General features: G+C 34.2%; 1 protein-coding gene across 1 annotated transcript; it reads left to right on the top strand.

The window, feature by feature from the left end:
• Positions 1-2,757: 2,757 nt before the first annotated feature.
• LOC106130305 (uncharacterized) lies at positions 2,758-11,187 on the top strand. Its single transcript, XM_013329122.2, has 8 exons — positions 2,758-3,013; positions 4,542-4,749; positions 6,708-7,070; positions 7,371-7,556; positions 7,962-8,083; positions 8,931-9,101; positions 10,067-10,243; positions 10,569-11,187. The coding sequence occupies exons 1-8, from the start codon at positions 2,819-2,821 to the stop codon at positions 10,857-10,859; spliced, it is 1,713 nt and encodes a 570-aa protein (XP_013184576.2). The 5' UTR covers positions 2,758-2,818; the 3' UTR covers positions 10,860-11,187.
• Positions 11,188-12,769: the final 1,582 nt, after the last annotated feature.

Raw genomic sequence — 12,769 nt, forward strand, 5'->3', positions numbered from 1 at the left:
TTTTAAGTTGTGACATTTTCGTCAAATATGAATAACTTAAAATCGATTGTGATGCCTAAAGTAATCCAAATAAGATCGATAAAAAAGTATCGTAATATACCGACAAAGTTAATTGTCGCGTTTAAAATAATGCAAATTTACCTAGGCTTAGATTTCGGCTTCTTAAAACTTAAATCGTTTAAATTGAAAATCTTTTTCAGAATCATAAATTTTTGTCAGTGCGTTTTTATAACTGTTTTTGATAGTTATTCATTATTTAATACATCGGATAACCCGTTTATGATAGTGTGGTGTATATGTTATTTTATTGCTTATTTCTTCTACGTATTGGTGACATCATTTTATAAATCCAAGTCGTTTTACGATCTCCTGCATGATTTGTACGATGTTGACTCGAAAATTGGGTGTGATAGCTACTCTTACAAGATGGAACGGAATATTCTGTTCTGTATAATTCTTGCTCTATTCGTTAGGTTACTGATCGCCTTCACAATGTGTTTTATTGAAAAATTAGATTTTTTGTATGTGGTATTCACTCTTCCCGTAGCTATTCTTCCTTATTTGTGTAACGATATTATTACCATAATGTTAGTTTTTGTTTTTTACTCTGTAAGTTGCCGAATTGTACAACTTGTCCATTTTATACATGGCAAAGGCATAGATATTGTATCCTGTCAATATATTTACAAGTCTATGATCGATTCCACAGAGCAGGTCATGAAACTATTTAAAGTCGTAGTAAGTATGTACTGTACATACATAGTCACGTCTTTATCCCTTGCGGGGCAAACTGAACAACACTTTCTAAAAGATTAAAAGGCCACATTGAACTGTGATTCAAATAGTGACAGGTTGCTAGCCCATCGCTTTAGAATAACCCTAAGTTTAAGCCTTTTCCTTGATATGTATGATAAATCTATCTAATTAAACTCCAATTTCTCTTCTCTTCTGTAGTAATGCCCACAAAAAGTCGTTATTTTCAGTTTCTTATTAGCTTCTGCTGTTCTACTCCTCAAATATTGGCGATAATCTATTTCATATTTATTCACATCAAAAGTAACGATGCGAATGAAATTGCAGTAAGTAATTTTGGTGTCACGATTGTTTTATTAAATACTTATTTACGTAACTTGCATTGCGCAAATGTAATAGTCTCATAAATTCCATAAGAAGTACTATTTGTGTCATTGTTTGAAACTAAATATTTAACACCAATGGATCGATTTTTAATAAAAATCAAAGAGTTTGTAAGGAGGAATTTACGTAGATATTTTTATTTCTGGAAGTTATGAGAGTGAAGATTCCGATAAAAAGTTTAATAAGGATAGTTAAACAATCCTGAATATTATTGTATCAATGATTTTTCAGAATCCCACATTCCTATTTTGTGCAATGTTAGCCGTGATCCCAGCTTTGATGCTAATATTTTTACCATCATATTTTGCGGGAAAACTTATTTCTGAGACGGGGAAATTGAAACTAGCTCTACACAATGTTTTGTTGCATAAAACAGGTAAGTACTTTTTCTTGTCATTGGTTAATTTATTAACTTTTGTTTTCTTTCTTCTTTTGGCGTGTCAACATAGTTTCTAAAAATCCAAAAATATTTGAATTTTCCTACTATGCTTCACCACTACAGTACCCACCACTTTTATAAATCGTTGCGATGTAGTTGTCGAATACATCGCATTGACAATTTAACAACTCAACCGAATCAAACAGAATAAGAACTCAAAAAAATAACGACCTCATTACAAGTACATTAAACTTAAATTCAAAAACAAAACGTCTCCTGCTATCTCGCTCTTAATGCGAACACTTCGTTCGCGGGTTCAAATGGCGCGCTCTGATAGGCTGCTAGCCTCAAATATTTTCGCGCCATATTTTTTTTTTATTGCTGCACAGGTGTTCGTAATACAGGTACTGTACACTTCTCGGTACGGCATTAGGTTATCAAAAGGGTATAAAAAGTACATACATTGATTTCAGATAAAATCACCACCAGGGATATCAAGCGTTTCATCAGATACATCGAAGCCAGACCTTTTAGGTTTACAGTGTGCAAGTTCATCCCCATAGACTGGACGCTACCTGTGCTCTTAATCAAACTATCTGTCAGTTATCTGATCGTGGCTATTCAGTTTACGTTTTTGAATTAAATCATCGGATATTTACTTAACGTTAGATACTATGTTTTACGATAAATACTTTGTCAATATATTGGTTATATTCAAAGATATCATATTGTACCTAAGATATTTTGTTATGCATTATGGCAACAAAAAATATTTTGTTCATATAAAACATAGCTATAAGTATCGTAAAAAATACTATCGCATTAATATATTAACTTATTCATAAGTACTGATAATAAAGTTTATTTAGTGTATATATTCTGTTATTATTAATTTATCGCTCATAAAAATATAAAGGTATTTTACACTCGACGACGATTTCATTTTATGATTTACTAATAAATAAATTTTATTTGTAGCAAATTCAGTAATTCGTAGTTATTTTTTTTTAATAACTTTTTAATTAGGTATCTAGTCTAGGTACCTACATAATTTAAAAGCAAATTACAATATATCTAATGATAAAAACTTATTGTATAAGAGTAAGACAAAAAGAAATTAAACTTATATCAATGAATGCTGTGAATGTGTAACTTACCGATAAATATATTGACAAACATTATTGTTTTAAATAATGATAAGAGTAGTTCATAGTCATAACGCACCTTTATAATTAGCGTATAATCGCTACAAAACAGTGATCTTAGCATGTTGGTTCAGTCATAAAAATAAGCCCGAGCAAAATGCACGGTTTACCGCGAAAATTATTTTTCCGTGAATTAAAAAAAATAAAGTGGCAAAGAAAATTTGCCACGACAGCCGCGAGGAGGGACGAATTTATTCTGAAATCAACTCTCCCTGATGTGGTTATACCGAAAATGAGTATTACTGAGAAATTGTGGCAAGATAAATCGAGTTTTTGGAATCTAGTTGCTTTGGTGAGTAGCTTTCCTTACTCCGATTAGTAGGAAAAGAGTTCGGGTCCCACCTCACCTACTCGTATGACTATTAAAAGTCAGGTAAAAATTACACAAACTACCGTTTGACTGATTACCATATTTTTAAGAGAACCTTATTTAGTTTTAATCAAAGGTTTACTCTCAACACATCTTATTATCCATATTATTCCACAAAATAGACAGGGTCAATATTAACAAGATTGAAAGGCCAAACTGGATGGCTATATTATATCGGTAGTGAGATTCAAATAATTATTATTTTCTTGTGCCGAGTGATTTCCGGCACCAATAAAGAAAAGAATAGGACTAGTCCATCTCGTTCCCATGAAAGTTGTAAAAGGCGACTAAGGGATAGGCTTATAAACTTGGGATTATTCTTCTAGGCGACGGGCTAGCAACCTGTCACAGTTATATGAATCTCAAAACAATCATTAAGCCAAATAGCTCAAGGTGGCCTATCAATCTTTTCAAGACTGTTGGCTCTGTCTATACCGCAAGGGATATAGACGTGATTATATGTATGTATTATATTTTTGGCCAAGAAAACGTAAATTAGTTTAGATCAAGGTTACTTATATGAAGACAAAATCCATGGAGAGGTAAATAATGGTTCTGTTTTTTATCCAAGGAAACTAAAGTGATTTCAGTAACTTTGACAAAAACGAGTCATTGCTATTGTTATGAAGATGTAACTTAATTGCAAATTGCCTTGAGAAATCCTTGCGAGCAACAGTTGTTAATGAAATTACGCGTTTACAAAACATGGAAACATGTTAATTGACTCTTTTCCTTCTGTTATTGCTGGTAATCTCGCGTTATAGGTTGTCTTTTTATCTGATCGTTTTGTTAATATGGTTGTGGCTTTATGTTTTATTTTAATAATTATTATGTATGTAAAAAAACATTGATCCTAGAGCAAGGTAGGTTAGGTACTCCTGCAAAAGTTGCAGAGTTCAAAAGGAGTCGTTTCGCGTAAAATCTAGTCTCTATTCCAATCTTTGATCGTGCTCAAAAGCGAGCCCAGGGCTCCTCTTTACAGAGGGACGCAACCGGACTAACAGGAGGGTAATGATGATACGTTTTGTGGTAGTTTGTTATACATTGAATTATGTCAAATCAACTCTCAGTTAAATGAAGCCATATAGTGTATTCAGCTTAGTAACTAAAGATTAGCGCGAGATATCTAAGTCAAGGTTTCCCAGAATCTAAAAATGGCAATGTGGACTAATTACTGTCACGCATAATCACGTCTCCATCCTTTACGACGTAGACATAAGCAAAAGTCACAAGACTAGAATGCTACGTTTAGCTAGATGCTGGACTGGTAGTGATGATAAATAAATAAATAAATATATACGGGAATAATTACACAGATGATGTAAACGCTCTTGTTATAAAATCTAAGTGTCGTGTAGCTGAACGGGGCCATTCAGTCTTTCCAATACAATTGGCTCTGTCTACCCCGCAAGGGTTATAGACGTGACCAAATGTATGTATGCATTTTCAGGAAAGCGTCGAGACCAAGAAGACGTACACTTACGAGCAACTTCACAGATACTCAGCGAATTTCGCAACGTTCCTTCTCAAGCATGGTCTGAAACCTGGTGACGTGGTGGCTGTCATGCTTCCCAACTGTCCAGAGTTCCCGGTTGCTGCTCTGGGCACGTTACAAGCTGGATGCGTGTTGGCAACTATCAACCATATTTACAAGGAGTGTAAGTTGATATCAATTTCTTGTTAAAACAAGTTGTTGTTGCCGTGCGGTTCCCGGCACCAATAGAAAAAAGAATAGGATCACTCCATCTCTCTCCCATAGATGTCGTAAAAGGCGACTAAGGGATAGGATTATAAACTTGGAATTCTTCTTTTAGGCGATATGGGCTAGCAACCTGTTACTATTTGAATCTCAATTCTATCTTAAAGCCAAATAGCTGAACGTGGCCCATCAGTCTTTTCAAGACTGTTGGCTCTGTCTACCCCGCAAGGGATATAGACGTGATTATATGTATGTATGTTAAAACAGATTGACTAAGTATAGGCACAAGAAGTATTAATGAGATCTTTGAAAGACTAAGGTCTTAAATAAGACCGTAATCGGAAACGGTAAGTCGTCGTCACTAGCGGGACTAGCGTGGCACGCGCGATGCCGTTTCTATCGCGTGATAAACTATCGCTGTTTCACTTTTTATTATGACGGGTCAGCAATAGTTTACAGATCTCAGATAAACACGACTTGTTATCCAGAGTGATTTAATCAGCGCCATCTAGTGGTAACGCGATGGCACTAATGCAGTTCCATACATGTTTATTGTGCATATGCATTTACCCGCTCGACGCGTTTGATCGAGTAAAACTCGCACTAACCCCTATTAAACTAATATCCTAATGTTCTACAAACCTGTCACAATCTGAATCTCAATTCCCTCGTAAAAGTGATCTCCGAATTTTGTGTCACGTGGCTATGCCCAATTTTGGACGAAACATGTTGGGGATATTTATCTGTAATTTTTCGACGAAGCATCTCGCTGATAATACCTACTGGTTTTTTTTTAACGAAGCGTTTAAGTTTCTTTTGCCATTTTAAAAAGCATGTTATAAAAAATATACTCTTTTAAAAAACTTTGATTCTTCATAAGTTATTTAAGCTTGTGTCAACTTATATGCCAGCAACTGTTCTTTCGCAAAGCCGGATAAATATATTTTTATGATCATCATGATGATACTTCGTAAAGTTGGTAGGTATACCACCAATAAACAATAGTTGATAATAAAGCAAGCGATGGGGTAAAGATAAGATGGGATATGAATATAATACTGACAAGATATTTATTTTTTATCATCAGACTAAGATTAGGTATATTAATACATAGGTATTCAAATCCACGGCTTTACTTGCATTTTAATCTTTTGCGGCAATTTCCACAAGAACAGTTTCATTATTCGTGACGATTTATTATTAAGTTTTAGAAGTTTAAGAGGAAGGTAACCAAAATCAAAATACTTACAGCATACTTTTCAACAAATCAAATTGTCCGAGTAATCCAAAAAAAACAAACAAGGAAAGTAAATAAATAACAATTGAAAACTTCTTATTTTTTAATAACAGTTTAAAAAAGTTTTTTTTTTATATAAAAACGAGCGGTAGGTCTTTGTGACCACCTAGATGCTGGATTTTCAGACCTAACGCTTTAGTTCATGTTATCACCTAAATACTTACCTACTCGCTTTTGCCCGTTCCACGGTTTTTCCGTGAGAATTTACAGAAAAAAAATTGGAGTTATTTCTAAAGATTCTAAAAGATGGATTTTAATGAAATTACTTATGTATTTTATAAAATTACGGTCTCTTTGTTTAGCACAGCCCGACACGCACTTGCCAATTTTATCAAGCACGAACTTTGGCCCAACGTGTGAGTGCTTTAAGTTTATAATCTGTTAATCTTTTTATCTTTATCAGATAAGGTGCAAATTTCATAATACTTTAAATGGTAGTGAAGTCATTGTTTATATTTACTTTAATACTAGCCATTTTATATGGCTTTTCATGCTTAAGGAATTGTTTGATGCAGGTTTTCGCGTCATGTTTTATGATGGAATTGAGATTCTGAGATGTAGACCAGTTACTATCTATATAAAAGAAGAATCCTAAGTGTAAATCATTGTATTTTTTGCAGTCGAAGTTGGCCATCACGCAACAATAGCAGAACCAAAAATTATAGTAACAATACCAGAATGTTACGATTCAGTAGTGAAAGGTTTGAAAAGCGCAAAAAACAATTCAAAAATTGTTATTGTAGAACATGCAAACACAAAAACGCCAAGTGGTACAATAAAATATTCTGAAATTGCTGAAAACGGTGACGCGGATTACGCACTTCTAGATAAAATTGAAAGGAATGAAGACGATATAGCTTTAATACCTTTTTCGAGTGGGACTACAGGGTTACCTAAAGGAGTGCAGATAACATATAAAAATATATTGGCGGCCATGGAAATAATGCAAAGAAAAGAGACTTGTTTCCCAAAGTTATCTAGCAGTGAGTACTTGTCATTAATTTTACTCGTATTATTACAACGGCTAATCGAAACCTTATACTAGGTATGTTATAATTTCAGGGATTTATTCGTTCAATACAGATGATTTAGTTGAATGTATTATTTATATTCTCGATCTTTGTCTTCTAGATAAAATAAATTGCATTATGTACCTATTCACAAGAGATGGTATTTATGAAAATGTTCACCTATTTTGCTCTTAATATTTAAGTGCAAACTTTGTACATAATACAGTCAACAGTTTCATAAAATTTTATGTATTCTCAATGTTTTGATTTCAGGTACATTCCAAGACATTGTACCTTGCATCCTGCCTTTCTACCACATCTACGGTATGATAGTTACACTTCTAGGCCACCTCTCTAAAGGATGTAAACTCGTTACTTTGTCGTCATTTTCTGCTTCCTTGTATCTAAATCTATTGAAGACTCAAGATGTCACCCTGTTGTATGTTGTGCCTCCAGTTGGTGAGTTACTATCATTGCACATATTATGATGGAGAGGATGAATGAAAGCAGGTTGACTAAGCAGATATACAAGGAGAGTGTGGAGGGAAAGGTCGGAGTGGGAAGACCTAGAAGAACGTATCTTGATCAAATTAAGGACGTCCTGGTAAAGGGTCAGGTCAAAAGTACCCGAAACCGCCGAGCTTGTATGAAGAGAGTTATGAATGTGGATGAAGCGAAGGAAGTATGCAGAGATCGTGGCAAGTGGAAAGAGGTAGCTCTGCCTACCCCTCCGGGAAAGAGGCGTGATTTTATGTATGTATGTATGTATGTACATATTATTATGTCCTTCAAATGCTTTGGGAAATCGATCTATAGTCATCATAAAATTATCAAACTGGTGTTTAACTCCTTTTTTTATTCTAGCTATATTGTTGGGAAAACATCCAGATGTGAGTTCAGAACATTTCCGTAAAGTCCGTCATGTGATATGTGGAGCTGCGCCCCTGGCCGCCTCAGACGCTGAAGCTATTTTGGAGAAGAGTAATGTATGTATTTTGAATATGAACTTCCTACCTAGTGTTGATCCATTAATCACGAGTTTGATAAAGTTTGTAAAAAAATACAAAAGGAACATTCTCTAGTTGGTAAATTAAGAAACATTGATCAGTATATTTTTTTACTACGTATATAATACTTAACTTTAAAACTTTTGTTAGCTATACTTTTGTTCTTTGAGGTCATTGTGTAGTTAAAAAAAAAATTTGACAGATTTTAAAATGTTCACTTATTACTTTCTTTTAATTTGTTTATATGTCAAGACTCAAGTGGATTACCGTCTGTCCAAAGTACAAATGGATATGATAAAACCAAATAACAACAATATAGATAATGTCACTTCAATAACAATGATCGTTGAAATTAATATCTTTCAGTCTACAATTTTGGATTTCAATAATACCTATTGGTCTACAAAAATTAATTAACTTCTTTTCAAAAGTTTTAAAGATATAGGGATTTACTCATGTTTAGACTAATTTATTAGTATTACAACTGCATGATATTGTTCAGGACAGTTTTATCTTTGTACTTGTAAGAATTTTTGGTACTATGGGTTATTTTTTATTCAAACATGTGCTTTTTAGGTTTCTTGAGTCAACAGGGAACTTTCTGAGTTTAACTATTGTTTGTTCACCTGTATGTCTGTCATTAGCGAATAATCTTTGTACATTTGGCTTGTGTTTAATGGTTTTAAGTTTTCTTTTGTTGGATACTGTTGAAATTGTTTTTTATGCAATGGTCCAAGATTGATATTATCATTACCTGATATATTTGCAAACGTAGTTTTTTGCTTTGCTCTTATTTTATTCTAAACCATATTTTGGAAATTTTCAGGGCAACCTGGAGTTTTCCCAGGGTTACGGTACAACGGAGACGACATCCTTGGCTTCAGTGTGGTTCAAGGGCACCAAGATCGAGGATTATGACTGCAGTGGAGTCCCAATGGCCAGCATAAAGCTGAAATTTATAGACCCACTCAATGGGAATACTATTCCTATTGGCCAGGTAAAGAATTATGTTTGCGAATAAAATTAACTAATATAAAATAAAGATGTTAAGAATTAACATACATACATACATACATACATAAAATCACGTCTATATCCCTTGCGGGGTAGACAGAGTCAACAGTCTTGAAAAGACTGATAGGCCACGTTCAGCTGTTTGGCTTTATGATAGAATTGAGATTCAAATAGTGACAGGTTGTTAGCCTATCGCCTAAAAGGAGAATCTCAAGTTTATAAGCCTTTCCCTTAGTCGCCTTTTACGACATCCATGGGAACGAGATGGAGTGGTCCTATTACTACCTACTTTTTTTTATTGGTGCCGGGAACCACACGGCACTAAGGAAAGAAGGCGTTAAGAATTAACTAATAAGTTAAATAGTTGAAATAACCTTAACATTTAATTGTGGATTGGACTTTGTCTGTGTACCTATTACAAACATAACCGTGCAATGTCACGTTGTCAAAAAGGTCGCATATTTTTAATACTTAGCCCTTGATCACGTACCTGTTATATTTTTTACCTGTTGACTTAACTTTTTGACTACTACTGAATTATCTTCCTTCACAATGCTCGTTTCCGGCAAAGGCTGTGTTGGCAACGTTTAAGTGCCAAAATGCTTCTGTCATGATTTCTTTGGTTGCTCACTAATGCGTTTTCGATGAGAGAAAATCTGTGTAACCGTAATCAAATATTGGTTAGGACTTAGGTTCCCCAGCAATTGTTGTGGAGGTCAGACGGGAGTCGGTTTTATTTTAATTTTTCTTAGTTATGCCAATCATACTTCTTCATGAGTTTATTTTTGTCATTGTTGAGTTAAGACAGTTCCAGTCATAGAATTGTACTTTTTAATGATCAAACAGCTGAGGCTGCTGGATAACACCAAAGTCATTAAGTCCGATATTGTAACACTCTGCAACACTAGTCGCTATCTTTTGTAACTTTTTAAGACTTATTTATTTTAGACTGGAGAAATTTGCGTCGGTGGTCCAGTGATAATGAAGGGGTATCATAAAAACCTAGAATCAACTAAGGACTGCATGACAGAAGACGGTTTCTTCAAGACTGGTGACTTAGGACATTATTGTGATAAACCCGGCCATGGATTGAAGATTACTGACAGAATTAAGGAACTTATAAAGGTACAGTTATTTCAATTAACCCAACGAACATTATAAATAACGTTTGGCGATTCTAGGGATAATAAAATCGTTTTTAGAGATAGACCCTTGTACTTTGAACTTATCCATAGGAACATTATGATTGTTTTTTCGTAGTAGATTTAATTTCTATTTTTAATCATTGTTGTTAGTGTGTTGGATCTCATTCTACTTGAATCGAATAAATCGTAACTAAAATAATCATAAGAAGAAAATATAGAATACAAAATGGTATGTCATGCCTTCTGTAATTCCTCCTAACTTTCTCTAACTTTATTGTTTATTATAAATATCTACTTAATTATAGGTTAAAGGCCTGCAAGTGGCCCCAGCAGAACTAGAAAGTATTCTTCGTTCACACCCGAAGGTTGCAGAAGCAGCCGTCATAGGAGTTCCTCACGAGTTCTACGGAGAAATACCGAAAGCTTTCGTCATTTTGAAGAAAGATGTCAAGATACCAGCTGGAGAATTGCAAGATTTTGTTGCAAGTAAAGTAGCATCGTTCAAGAGGATAGAAGAAGTAGTGTTTGTTAATGATATACCTAAAACAGCGTCGGGGAAGATATTGAGGAGGGATTTGAAGAAAATGTACGCTTAATATAAGACTATGAATCTTTAAGTATTATCAAAGGTGCAGTTGCGGTGTTCTGCAATAAGAAATTAGAATAATTATTATTATTTTGCATACATATAATTACGTCTTCCTTGCGGGGTAGACAGAGCCAACAGTCTTGAAAAGACTGATATGCGACGTTCAGCTGTTAGGTTTTAAGATAAAATTGAGATATAAATAGTGACACGTTGCTAGCTAAAGAGATGGAGTAATCTTTGTTTCTATTCTATGTGGACTCATACGGCACACTTTAAGAAGTGTGCCTGAAGTGTGTATGTACTCTTACTTGACCTAAGACGATAATTACCTATAGTTTATAAAACCTTGCATTTCTATGAGGGTAAAAACTATTTTTAAGAAAGCATAATTATGTGAATACACAAACATCCGCATTTTATAAGTTAAGATTATTTTTTTTTTTTGTATAAATGGAGAAGATATTGTTTTATATTTGTTTCTAATTAAAGTGTTTGCTGTTACAAAATATAAAGTTGTTTGACTTGGACCGTCTCAAAAGCGTATTTGATAGACCTAAATACCACCACTAGACATACATACATACATACATAAAATCACGCCTCTTTCCCGGAGGGGTAGGCAGAGACTACCTCTTTCCACTTGCCACGATCTCTGCATACTTCTTTCGCTTCGTCCACATTCATAACTCTCTTCATACAAGCTCGGCGGTTTCGGGTACTTTTGACCTGACCCTTTACCAGGACGTCCTTAATTTGATCAAGATACGTTCGTACCACCACTAGACCTATTAATAAATCTACATTCAATAGATGTTTCGTTTGTGCATAAACTTCTTAGTAACGTAATGGCTAAAAGTACTTTTGTAGTACCTATTACGGTTATAACATACATATATACAATACATACATTCAATATGTTTTATCCCTCATGGAGTAGACAGAGTCAATAGTCTCGAAATGACACGCAGGCCACTTGCTGTATGGCTCAGTGATAGAATTGAGATTTATATATCACCTAAGATACAGTTTTTAGAAATAACTTTTGATTATTAGCCTCACCCTCGATTGAGTTCCTATGAGCTAGTTTTGTACCTAAATACAATTTGTACGGAAAAAAGAAATATAGTAGATCACTCATTCCAATATGTAGCTAACTTCACTGTTATTGACCCCTACTGCTGCGCACTTCAGGCGTAAACTATCTTACTTCATCAAGAATGCACCATTAACTAAATAACACGACCGGTCAAGTTGACTCTAACAAGTATGACGTGGCATCTATTCTCTCAACTAAGGTCTATTGGTGTGAAAGGGATAGATAATTGCAGCGAGGTGGGGAGTGATTTGAATGGGTAGTATTAATAACGCATACGTGCATGTTGTCACGTCGTTTTTGGGTACCTATTGGCAGAGGGGTTAAGGTATCCGACTTGTAAATAAGAGGTGTCCGGGTTTGAATACTACTATTGAAGTGAATATTTTTTTTTTAATATGAAAACATACGTTCTTTAAGTTTAATGGTTCGATTCTCTTACGGTGAGGAAAATGGTAATAGGAAAACCCGCCGTATAATAAATTTTTAATTACACTTGTAATTTATGAACAATACGTACATACCTACTAACATATTGTACCTATACTGAGTATTTTAATAAATTATTTATTCCTTTTTTTATACCTACTTATAAATAAATAAACAGTTTTCATTAAATTTAGCAAAGTTTAGTAAAAGGATTTTCCAAAATTTGTGATGGGGTCATGAATGATGAAACACCAGATTTACGCGAACGAAGTCGCAAGTAAAAAACATTATAATAAAACTAATAAATTGTGATAAGATATCATGCAGTGCTAACGTGAAAGCAAATTGATGGAAAATTATTTACTATTTATCAGGTCACATTCATCGTTTTTGTT

Source organism: Amyelois transitella, chromosome 15, assembly GCF_032362555.1.
Source record: "Amyelois transitella isolate CPQ chromosome 15, ilAmyTran1.1, whole genome shotgun sequence".
Classification (NCBI taxonomy): Eukaryota; Metazoa; Arthropoda; class Insecta; order Lepidoptera; family Pyralidae; genus Amyelois; species Amyelois transitella.

Excerpts from the sequence above, each read along its gene's own strand:
- LOC106130305 (XM_013329122.2), top strand. The coding sequence starts at position 2,819 with ATGCACGGTTTACCGCGAAAATTATTTTTCCGTGAATTAAAAAAAATA. Across the intron at positions 9,102-10,066 it reads ATACTATTCCTATTGGCCAG|ACTGGAGAAATTTGCGTCGG; the intron begins GTAAAGAATTAT and ends TATTTATTTTAG. Across the intron at positions 10,244-10,568 it reads GAATTAAGGAACTTATAAAG|GTTAAAGGCCTGCAAGTGGC; the intron begins GTACAGTTATTT and ends ACTTAATTATAG.